We start from the raw sequence: 12,506 nt of genomic DNA, 5'->3' as shown, positions 1-12,506 counted from the left end.
CTGCCCTTTACCCAGCAAGGTTAATTAAGTAAATACTTGTGCTTGCATTTTACAGTGTCAAATAAGGCGGTGAAGCTACAGATGTTCATAAAACATGTGATAAAATAATGTCAGGCTGGAGGGGAGGCAGCATGCCTTATCTCCTTGCAGTGAGGTTCAGTATGAACTATTGTCTTTCTTTGTGTCTGGATGATTTGTTATAACTACTTTCCTGACAAAGACCTTGTTGGCAAGTACAAGAAAGCAAAATTCCTTTTTTTCAGCTTGTGTTGATCAGACTGTTTTTGATGATGCATGCTGGCTTCTCTAGTCAGATTCCCTTTTGGAGTTGTCCATGGCTTCTACACAGATTTAACATGTATACACTGTCCTTGAGATATATTGCCTTTTAAATTATTCAAGAAGTAGTCTTGCCTCTCTTCTAAGCATTGTCCCGCTTCCTTGAACGTGCAAGGATTGCTTTGCTCTCTCCAAATCCTCTTTGATGGGAGAGTGATCTGTCTGAAAAATGCAGGAAAAGAAATATATAAGGAAACTCTCCTTCCCCCAAGGCAGATGAGTTTTCCCCATCTGGTTTACAGTATAGCTGCACAAATGGCAGAACACAAAGGTGATCCAGGGATGTGGAAAAGTAGGCAGAGAAAGGTGATGGATGTAGTCGCTCTGGCAATGGTGGGCCTTGATTTCAGTAAGCAGCTTAAATGGAAAGCATCTCCATAAGCATACCCTCATATTTACATTGTTTTGTACATTAGAGAATTACACTTGCATCGTGGTTTAACCCTAGTGTCATGAAGCAGATGTAGAATCTGCTGACTACACCAGTTTGTCGTGGGGGAGATTTTAGACCATTTAAAGAACCACCATCAAAGGTAGCAGCAAAAGTAGTTTTATTGAAGTAGGATGTTGTAAAAGCGAGACTAACAAAGTCCGATGGCAAGGTTTACTCTACTACTTACTGCGCAGAGGATAATAATAATAATAATTCAAAGTTACTAATACAAAATCTTAGTACGTTATAATACAAGGTTTTGCGCAATATTGATCGCGTACCAAAGATCTGCAGTTGGTAAGGGGTCTCTCAGCCTCAAGGAGTAACCTTGAGAGGTGTCCCAGCTCAAGGGGAGATCACCACTGTGCAGCCTGCTCCTTAGCAAGGAGAGCTCAAAAAAATCTCACTCAGGCTGTCATATTTATGGAATAAAGTGGTTGGCTTGTAGTCAAATTACATGCACTGGAAAAGGTAAGCATGAGACTCCTTGTACCCACAATGTTCTTTGTTCCTTGTCAAACTAGTCTTGGAAGAACCACCTGCTATTCATGTGTTAATCGCATGATTGGTGTTCCAGTTTCTAAGCTCATATGCATCAATGCTCACCATGTCACCCTGTTCCTGCGTGTGTTTTCAGAGAACAGGTTGGAACTAGAGAAGCTGATGGTCCGGTCATGGCCTAGGCCTTTACTTCCTTTGGAGCCTGAACCAAACTAACACTAGTTTGGTCAAGGAGTCGAGTGCATCCATAACACCGGCTGGGAACTAAGCACCACAGAGCTGCTTGCTCACTTCCCCCTGGTGGGATGGGGGAGGGAATCAGAAGGGTAAAAGTGAGAAAACTCATGGGTTGAGATAAAGACAGTTTAATAGGTAAAGCAAAAGCTGCGCGTGCAAGCAAATCAAAACAAGGAATTCATTCACTACTTCCCATGGGCAGGCAGGTGTTCAGCCATCTCCAGGAAAGCAGGGCTCCATCACGCATAACGGTTACTTGGGAAGACAAACACTGTCACACTGAATGTCCCCCCCTTCCTCCTTCTTCCCCAGCTTTATATGCTGAGCATGATGCCATTTGGTATGGAATAGCCCTTTGGTCAGTTGGGGTCAGCTGTCCCAGCCGTGTCCCCTCCCAATTTCTTGTGCACCCCCAGCCTACTCGCTGGTGGGGTGGGGTGAGAAGCAGAAGAGGCCTTGACTGTGTAAGCACTGCTCAGCAGTAACAAAAACATCCCTGTGTTATCAACGCTGTTTTCAGCACAAATCCAAAACACAGCACCATATAAGCTACTATGAAAAAATTTAACTCTATCCCAGCCCAAATCAGCACAACTTGTTACAGAAATTTAAAGGGGATACATATGTGTCCATCATTACTAATTATGTATTTGTGTGTATGTTATGAGTGTTTGGTAATTGCACTTTAGTCCATGATAGTTCTGGGTAGATTCCTCTTCATCCTAGTCTTTGCGTCTTCTTTCCCTCTATGCAAACTAGTTAGCCAGGGTTTAGTCCTGACTGTGTTTACTTATTACTCTTCCTTTTTTTTTCTCTCCTCCTCCCCCCCCTACTCCCCCCAAAGGGAGAAGGGGATAGTGTGAACTCGCCATCTTCTGATATTATTGAGAATTTGTATATAGCAGATCCAGATACCACCATATCTTTCCAGGCTGGCTTGCATCTTTACCAGCTCAGTTTTAAAGGTACGCATTTTAAAGGTTCTCACTTACAACTATGCAGTGCTTTACAAAGACTAACTTGCAAGCTATCCCAGCTTTTAGAAGCTATGACTTCTTTTACCAACACTACCAGATTTACTCATTGGAAGGGGAAGTGAGGTAGTGACGGCCCAGAGGAAATTCCTTACAAGAGTAACCTTCCCCTTTATTCCTTGACACTATCCAGACTCACACTGGACCAGAAATAAAAAGATTCGTAGTCTTCATATAAAGTCATAGTAAACCTTAAGTAAAGTGAGTTAACCCTGTGATGGTAAAAATGAAAAATCAAGCATCTCTCTGTGCTGCTGGAGCAACATTTAAAGAGCATGGATGACTTAAAGGAGCAAGCAAGATAGGCTCAGGTGAAATAACAGAGTTACAGGAAGGACAAGAAGCTTACGTAGGATTTGTGCAACTATTCTTCAGCAGATAGAATTGACAATGAATATGCACTTTTCATTAATGAATGACTGTCATTAATTAATGATCCCATCTTGTAGACTTATTCATGACTTTTTCCTTCTCTTTTCTCCTCAAGAAATGACCCAGACAAACAAGTCTTTTAAAACTCGAAGGCGGGTCTGCAGGCGACCAAAGTTTGTGTCTTCTGAAGATGTGCAGAAGATAAAGAAAGGGTAAATGATGCTCTTTAAGTTGGGGTTTTTTTTTATATTTCAGAAGTAATTGTAAGGTGAAATGGCTGCCAGTGTTGGCAGTAATTGTGCAAAGAACATAGCTGTTGCTAGAAGAAAACATATCCATTTGACTGAACAGAATCTGTATCACAAATTGTCGGCTTGGTGCATCACCTGGTTTCTGGGGTACATGTTACTCCAGGTACCACATCCACAGGACTGATGATGGACAGTTGTTTCCTAAAGAAGCAAGTGGAAGAGGACTGTGACAATTGAATGGCAGCATGCAAAGCCCAGCTCAAAGAATGAGGCTGTTTCCCAGCTTCTTTGTGGTTTTTTGTTTATTTTTAAATGTAGGAATTGGCCAAAGGGGATGCTGCCAATTTGAATGTTCAGAGCAGGACTAGAATTACTAACACCTCGTTTTCTGTCTGTTTGCAAACAGCCAGAGGGATTCTTCTATTCCAAGTCAAGCCTGTCCTACCCACTGGGATCAATCTGCATTGCCTGACTTGGGATACAAGGTATCTTTTATTTTTTCTTTTCTTTTTTTTCCCTTCCGATGGGAAGGCATAATTCAAAGAAGAATGCTGCTTAACTGAACCAATTGTAACAGGGTAGGTGCTAAAAAGTGACAGGAGTGACTTCTTGGGTCGGTGTGCTAAGGACCTAGGTGATCTCCCAGGAGCTCCTGAAAAAGGTTCCCATGAACTTCCTGTGCATTTTAGGCATCTATCCACATGCAAAAACAAAACTTACCAAATTCAAGACAAAAAGATTCACTGTTAAAAATGAAAAAATGGCTTACCTTGGTGACTCGGTGGACCAGTTAAGCAAGGAGCTTCTATGAAGTGTGTATTTCTTCACTAGAAGCTGGGCTGAGACCAAACCCTTTCTGTGTAGGCCATTAAAAAGCATCCAATAATAATACTGTCATGGCTGTTGGTGGATAAAGTTTGGATTGGAGATCTAGGAAAAGGAATCTCTACATGCTCTTTCAAGTCACCCAGTACTGTCTCATACATTACAGATCTGAGCACAGACCATGGCATCAAGGAATGGCAGAAGTAAAGAGTAACAGCCAAGAATATCAAAAAACATTTGCAGTGATCTCTTCACCAAACCAAACCCCTGCCAGCCCAAAGTCTATGTTCCTACTTGGTCTACCAAGACCAAAAATGTGCAGGTGTTTTTTATATTATTAGATTCTTCTGGATCCTTCTGGTCTGGAATGGTCCTTCTGGAAGAGCAACACAGACTCTGGAAGTACTACGCTATGCTAGAAAAAAGGCTTTTCAGTGTCCTTCACTTGTCCTTTTTTGTAGTGGTTTTGACCCTGATTAAGGAACGGCACATAATGTGGTGCATAAGAAGTTTTCCTTGTTGACTGTGTCACAAAATCTTGTATGATGCTGACCAGGTTGTATTGGCACAGATATCTTGATGGCTAGGGACAGGACAGAAGTAATATCATATTTCCAGAATTCTTTCTGGCTACTTTCTGTTGACAGAGATCCATTGCTATTCTCACTCTTTGTACTTTATTTTCCCTAGGGTAGTTACACTGGCAGTGGCATGAGAACCAGAAGTATAATGTCTCTCAGCTTCCGTGGGCTGGTTTCTGTTATTCTGCTTTGTACTGAATGTTTCATTTTACCCTGACTACTCTCTTGTGTTGGATTATGCCTTATTCAAGTGTAAGACCTGTATCTGGCCATGTGTGTATATACAAATTCATCTAAATACAGTTCTGATGAAAAATCAATGGGTAAAATTTAAGTCAATTGCTCTGTACATTAGCTGCCTTCAAACAGCTGTTTTTCACAGTTAGCAAAAAACCCTAATTTTTTAAGACTAAAAGTGTCAGGTGTCCAGCACCTGCTGAATGAACTAATAGTTTGTGTGGTAATATGGCAGCCAGAACTTTTGAAGATTTGGGCCTGTGATATTATGAGCTCTGTCAAAATAATAAAGGATATAGCTAATCAGGTCTTCCCTTGGCTCATCAGCAGCTTAACTGATTACCATAAGCTTAAATTTTTCAAAAGAATGCCAGGAAGGCAGGTAGCTCAGTTCTTTCTAGGTCTCCAAGTTGTATGTACTTAACTGCTTCCCTTATTTACTCTGAAAACTTCGGTCTGAATTTTGGTTGAGTCCATTTGTTTGGGTGTTTCTGGAGTCACCGAGGTGAGTGTGAGAGGCTTTGAAATGCGATGTGCAGATCCATGGTATTGCTAGTGCTACTTCTGGGGATGCGTGAAATAGAAGGATCATCTTGTTTCCCAGAGCAGTTTGCGTGCTGAGTTGGCACCTATGAAAACCATCTCTTAACTTGTAATCTGAGTGCCTTTCAAAGGAAAGGAAAAATTAATTCCATACCTAAAAAGTGACAAAGCCCACAGTACCTGTTGGCGCTAAAAGTTAAAGTCTGGGCTAGATTAAATATTTCTGTGGGACCCTAAGCTTGTGTTTTTGCAGTAGGTAATATTGGGACTGGCTGGGATTCTGCATGCATGTGGTGACCCTCGTAACATCTGACAATTACGACTTGATGAATTCCCTTCTCTTCAGACACTGACAAATAATCCTGGCAAAACTTGCTGCGCTGGAAGTGATCCATTTTAAAAAGGAACACCTATTTGAGACAGGGAGAAAGTAATCTTTGCTTAAAAAGAGCAGCTCTGTTTTAGTAACATTGCTTATTTTTTGAGCCTTGCAGTGTGTCTTAATCTGTAAATCATTTAGAATCACAGTTCTGCAGAAAGTAGAGTGTATGAAATGTGCAATGGAAATTGGTAATACCAATCGGAAAGTTGGTGTGGATCTCTTCTGTCTTTGGTTAACAGACAAAGTGGAATTAGCAGTCAGTAAATCTTTTAAAGGCAAAAAAAGGAATTTATATTGTCTTGGAACCTCATGCCGGGTTTTAATTTGTATCTTTAATGTATGGCTGAGAAGCGTGTGCAATGAATGTCTGTTTTTATGTCAGAGGATGTCTTTGTGCAGCTGCTATGTTGCTGAATCCTAACATGCATGCCAAAGATTGCTGTGCTGTAACAAGAATGGGAGCTGATGCAACATGAAGAGTCTATCTGTGTACTTTATAGACATTAGTTCTAGTTGGGTCACTGTCACTAATACAAACTATGCTGCTTCCAAAACCTAAGTTAACCAGAGATCAAGGGTTGATATCACAGAGTACTGTTCTTGTACAGTCATACACTAATAGAAATTGTCAGGGCAGTGATTCTTTCTCTGCCTCAGAAACTCCACTCCTTGATAGTGGGTTAGCAAATGCTTATCCTCTCTAGGGTTTTCCTTTTTAGGTCTGAAGATGAGAAGAGCTAAAGAAGTTATGTCGCTATGAAGTATCAACCTGCAACAGCAATGTGATGTTACCCTTTATTAGCAGGGGAAGTGTCCTTGGGGAAGTAAAGACAATCCCACCAAGTTTTTATGCAAAAGAGAACCGGCTTCCTTGCTTGGAGGCCATCATATGATAAAATAATTGAAGTACCTTTCTTACAGGATTAGGCCTTGTGCCATGTGGCTGACCCTCTGTTTTACCTGGAAAAGCTACAATTCTTCAGTAGAAGATGCAACACAGCAAAAGCATATTTGTGGTCTAAATAAGAATTGTTTATGTATAAATAAAAAATGTAGTACTGAAATATAGCGACATAATTTTCATCTTATAGGTGATGGTGAGCAACTTGAGCTGTGGTGTCACAGAGCATGCAGATAATAAATACTCACCCATCCAAATTGTTTTATGTGTTGTGTTGTAAAGAGGCTTTGCAAAATATTCTTGTATTAAGACACAGGAAATTTCATTCAACCTTGTAAAAGCTTTTTAATAAATTCAAAGAAATACTTCTTCCTTGTGCAGCAGACTTTATTCTTAATCCTTAGAAGACTTTCCTGTGACAGGCCTCTTCTTCAGTAAGTATTTAATGCGCAAGCTGGACATGGTGTCCAGAAGAAAACTTCTTTATTTATATGCAGCTGTGAAATATAAGTCCTATTTTATCTCCTCTCTAAACTCAGCCTTCTAAAACGTGGAGCTTTTGCCTGACAGGTTAAGATGTTGATTCCAAATTATCTCCTAGGATGACTGCAGCTTTCCTGCTTAAAACACAGCTTCGATACGTGGGATGATGGGCATTTCACTTTAAGACATTTCAGGTCCCCACTTGACTTAGGCAGCAGCAAAGTGGAACGTATTACCAAGTGACATCAGTCTGCCAGCATTATGCATTTTCAGTCTAGTTTATAGAAGAGAAGTGTTCGTTCTAGAATATTAAAGACACAGATTACTTTGGAGAAAAATCTGGAAAATTTATGCATGACATAAGCAAGCAGAAGAGCTTGAATAATGTTTTATGTTTTGCCTTAACTTTTCTTTGGGAAAAATGTGCATTTCTTGATGGATTTTTAAACACAAAAAGCGTGGATTTACATATTAAGTGTCTGTCCTAATTATTCACATAGTCACAATCTAAAGCATTAAATTAACCTTCGTAAGTATAGTTTGGGGACCCTTCTGAAAGTATATCTGCTGTAATAAGGCTTCTGCGTGTTACAAGCTAACTGAAGCCTCATGTCTTCTTTTGCTTTGGTTTATATTTTATAGGCAGTGGAGATTGGTAATACAACCTCTGAATATAACACAGTAAAGCAGCGGTTTCTTCAGACTATGAAAAACTACAATGTCCTTAAAATACAGAGGATTCAGAATCCATCCCTCTGGAAAGTGTTTCAGTGGTTAGTATTTGTTTCCTCATCCTTAAGGGGAGAGAGTCTTCCAAGTGCTGGTGTCCTGCATCTTCGTCCTAGGAAAGGAAAGATGTTACCACCTGTGCTTTAACGTGACCTGTATTTCCTTCTTAGGGACAGTTTCAGGAGTGAAATGAAGTGTCTAAGGCCTTCCAGAGAATGCCATGCTCCTGGGCGGAGGTTCCCTTTGCATGACTCCTTGGAAGATGGGGGCAGGGGTACGGAAAGAAAGACACAAATGACACAAAATTGGGATGAGGATACCCATAGTGATGTGGAATAGCATATTGTCTCAGGGATTGAACAGTACCTGCCTGCTGCACATGCATTCTGTCTGTCACAAATATTTATCTATTAGAGTATATGAAATACTTCCTAAAAAAGAAGTGGACAAGGGTAAGGGTGCTTGGGCCTTTTTTTTTTCCAGTCAGATTTATTTAAGGCTTCTTCAAGAGTCTGAGTACTGAATGAAGTCAGTATTCACTGAGAAAGAATCCTTATGCTTTAACTTAATGATCTCTGAGTTCCAGAGCTCCTTTCTGGTTTTCAACATCTGCATCAGTGATATTGAACTCAGTGATATTGGTTCTTACGCCAAGCTAGATACCAACAGATTTGAGCTGGTGCTAGTGACAATAAAGAACCATGTTCAGGTTAATTTGGTAGCAGATTAAACTGTTGCATAGAACAGTTGTCTAGTTTAAAACAAAAGCACAGATACTTAATGGAAGTATTCAAGGACTGTATGGAATGGTAATGGAGAAAAGGAATACTGCTCAAATATGTACTTTCGCCTGCGAAGTGACTGAACCCAGGAAGTTATCAGCTAATAATTTCATAAAACCTTGTAATCTAGCAAAATTTACAACACTTCAAAGCATGTAATAGTGCATTTTTATCCTCCTCCAATGAGACAGTTAAGCTAACCAGGTAGAGTTTATCACTGCCAGGTTCTCAATGAACGAATTTCAGTCCATTGCTCTTAACTTTTCATTTACGCAGTTTACAAGTTGGAAGGATTCTCCCCTCTCCCCAGCTCTGTTTACTTCGTAGCTGGTCACTTCCTGAAGACTATTACTGTCTTGTCCACTTCAACAGCTTCTGAAAACCTGTGGAATGTCTGGATGCTGTGAAGTAGTGATGGGAGATACTAGTTGAGCCTTCTGTTGTGATTCCTCTTTTAATACTGGTCATAGCTCAGTCTGACTCTGGCCTAAGTTAGTAAGGTCTTCAGTGGTGAAAGAAGGCTCTGTTTCTCTCCTTCTGGCTCTGTCTCCTCGGTTGCACTGATCTCACCAAGGGGCAGGAGCTCCGGGTGTATGGCAGCTTGAGTTCACTAGGGGAATGAAGAACAAGCTGCCTCTAGCTTTTACCACTGCTGGAGCATGGAGGCTCTGTGGTTAGTACAATGTCCACTCTGCAGAGAGTTTGGGGGTGGGAAGGGACAAGAGACATTAAAGCAGAACTAGTAGGACCCTACAGAGGAGCAAAAGGTTGGTACAGTGGGGACTGTAGTAGTCTCAATGCTTACTTAAATTCACTGAGGAAGGCTAGAATTATCTAGAATTGCTGGGCAGTGGTATCAGTATATTGCTCATCTTGTAATTGTTCACCATACTGCTAGTGTGTCTTATCTTCCAAGCTGCAGCTGAGAGAGGAGAAAGCAGACCGGAAGTCTCATCCAGCTGATATTTACACGTACATGATATACTTCTTTAAAAAAAAAAACCTTTCTCCCTTTTCTTCCATGGCTCACACTCTCCTCCCCTGCATTTTTCTGTTAGGCAAAAGGAGCAGATGAAAAGGGAAAATGGAGGGAAGGAAGTAAATGAAAGGCTCCTGTTCCATGGAACCAAGACCTCCTTCATGGAAGCCATCTGCATTCACAACTTTGACTGGAGAATTTGTGGAAGCAATGGAACTGTCTATGGAAAGGGTATGTAGGAAGTGACTCTGTGTGTTAGACATCTACTTAGACTCCCCTGATACTAGAGCAATCAAAGTTTTGAAGTCTTTAAATATAGAGGGTGAAAAAAAGAGGTAGGAATTGGTATTATGATCTTCCTTCCCTCTGGAGAGGACAAGAATTTGCTTTGTGCAGGGGTAAGTCTTTTCACAAGGTATTAAGAGAATTAACGTAGGGATTTGAAAAAGCCTCTGTTGCTGTAGGTGGGATCTTCTGGGCTCAAGGTCATAATTTGAACTTGCCAGAGAAAGGGCCACTCGTCTTCATGGCAAGGAGCATGAAGGGTTTGCACTCCCTCAGTATGATTGTGGAAGGTCCTCCTGTTTACTTGTCTATTCCTCTCATCATAACAGACATACCTGTACTGTTTTTATATGTTTTGGGTTTTTAAAAATTATTCCTAAAATAGCAAATTCTGAATGGAAATTATGTGGTGAAATCCTTTCTTTTGTAAAAATTTCTGTGATATTGTGTAAACTGAGTAAGAGGAGACCTGAAAGTTGGGTCAAATACCTCCTCAAAAACAAGGGGATGCTTGGTTTTCACTGTCACTTTATACATATTCCTTGTAACCATGTTTTCATATCATTTTCTAGGAAGTTACTTTGCTAGAGATGCTTCCTATTCCCATGCATACTGTCAGCCTGCAGTGAAATCAAACATCATGTTCATGGCTCGTGTATTGGTTGGAGATTATGTTAAAGGCAATGCAGCCTATGTTCGCCCCCCGACAAAGTCTGCTGACGGGCTTCGGTTTTATGACAGCTGTGTGGACGATGAGTTCAATCCCTCCATTTTTGTTGTCTTTGAAAAATACCAGATTTACCCAGAGTATATAATAGAGTATAAGGAGGAAGAAAAAAAATGTATTGTATCTTAGAGGGACCAGAGCTGTTTGTATCCCTCATCTTGTTTTCCGTATTGCAGGTGTTCTCATGCTTGGTGACTTCTTTTTAATACAATCCTTTAGAATGTTAATCCAAAGAATTTCTGTGTTGAGGAGGGCTGTCAAAACAGATGTTACATTTGTTGAAAGTAATTGCCTCGTCTTCTCCTCTTCCTCTCTTAGATGAAGCATAGACATTTGGATAACCATAGCAGAAAAATCAGAACCATGGGATGGGAAATCGAATGTTATGACTTCTGTGGGCAAATAATTGTGAATGCATTTTCTTAGAAATAGATAGGATTTCTCTTTGCAAACAGTTCAGTTAAGAGAAAGATTAGCAGTACAGTAGTTTTTAGGCAAACTCTCAAGTTTTTAGTAGTCAAAGATCCTTTTCAGCGCAAATACGGCTGTTCTTCATCTTCTCATCTATCACAATTCTAAACAAGTCAGTGTACGTAAGAATGACTTGACTTAGTTTACAAAGTGCTACTTGTTAATGCTGATACTAGTTTCAAGTTTAAAATGGTAAAACAAAGAAATAAAAAGCTTATTTTAAATCCATGTTGTAAGTTCTCAAGTGGAGAAGTTTCATCTGTACAATGGCAGCTACTGTTTGGATCAGAAAATGGCTGAATCAAATTCTTTTTGCAGATCTGCAGTAACTTACTGGGTGACATATACAAAAATAGAGCTCAAGTGAAACTGTGTAAGTCACAACCAAGTCACAATAACCAGATACTAAAATTTGGTGGTTTGGTTGCAACTGATGGCCATAAGTATATAAAGGCTGTGTCACAATGAGCCAGGCTTTCACATGAATGGGGCCACGTATTTTCTCAATGTGGACATTTGCTTAGCAAATGCTATAGGACAGGAGAAACATCTTAAGAAGCATTGATATTTTCTGTCCTATTCATATATTTTCCTTTTTCCAGAAATATGACATGACTGGAAGAGACCAGTTATGTTCTCTCGAGGCCAGTGGTAGAACTGCTGTCCTAAGACACTTCGTATACGTGTTTCGTTGCCCACATTGCGTTGGGCAACTCGGTGAGAACTCGCTGAACAGTGTAGTTCCTCTTCGTGTTTTGAGGTAGCTGTGGGTGATCCTGGATACTGCTTCCCTGGGTCTGCTTTTGATAAACTTGCTTTGTCTCTGTCAGTGATGTAGATCCCTACTAATGGTGGTTAAGCCCTTTTTTATTGTTACATGCTTTTTATTCTCCCAAAAAGAAAACAGAAACTCATATCGTTTCTACTGAATTTTAATAGGGAGTGTGTAAGTTAATCTAACTGAAGGCCCTCTGTACAAAGATGTCTTATTCAGGCAGTCTAGCTGTTAAGAGGGAAACTGTTGCTGAGGACAGAGGAATAGTAATTTTTGCTTTCACGTAAGCTTTACAGTAACACGAATAGCCTCCCAGTTATTTGCATCTTTGATACAAATCTGTCAACCACAAGTACTACTCAAAGTTTGCAAATTACCAAGAGGATGGGGAAATATATAAAACTAGGAAATCTTATTAAAATTACTGGCTTAGAACTAAATGAAAACGTGCGTCAGTAACACATTAAAAGGGGAAGATTTTACTGCTTTTTAAGATCTCTCTCACTTTTGTTTGCCTGTAGAGTTCCTGAGTCATTGAGCTTTGCCATATTTGCAAATAAAATGTGTTTTCACTCACTTTTTGCTTGTTATTGTGCAGTTTGTCTCCATACATAAACTTACGGCACAACTAAAGAGACC

The 12,506-nt window shown here is 40.2% G+C and overlaps 1 protein-coding gene across 1 annotated transcript in view; it reads left to right on the top strand.

The window, feature by feature from the left end:
- The window catches only part of LOC140658321 (protein mono-ADP-ribosyltransferase PARP12-like), a 28,721-nt gene extending 16,300 nt beyond the window's left edge, over positions 1-12,421 (top strand). The window contains exons 9-14 of the mRNA XM_072876559.1: positions 2,355-2,475; positions 3,032-3,128; positions 3,574-3,652; positions 7,762-7,892; positions 9,689-9,840; positions 10,467-12,421. Coding sequence (XP_072732660.1) covers positions 2,355-2,475; positions 3,032-3,128; positions 3,574-3,652; positions 7,762-7,892; positions 9,689-9,840; positions 10,467-10,750 — 864 coding nt within the window. The 3' untranslated portion in view covers positions 10,751-12,421. The remainder of the gene's footprint in view (positions 1-2,354; positions 2,476-3,031; positions 3,129-3,573; positions 3,653-7,761; positions 7,893-9,688; positions 9,841-10,466) is intronic.
- Positions 12,422-12,506: the final 85 nt, after the last annotated feature.

This window comes from Ciconia boyciana, chromosome 1 (assembly GCF_034638445.1).
Source record: "Ciconia boyciana chromosome 1, ASM3463844v1, whole genome shotgun sequence".
In the NCBI taxonomy this organism is placed as follows: domain Eukaryota; kingdom Metazoa; phylum Chordata; class Aves; order Ciconiiformes; family Ciconiidae; genus Ciconia; species Ciconia boyciana.
This window is presented reverse-complemented; position numbering and strand designations above follow the sequence as displayed.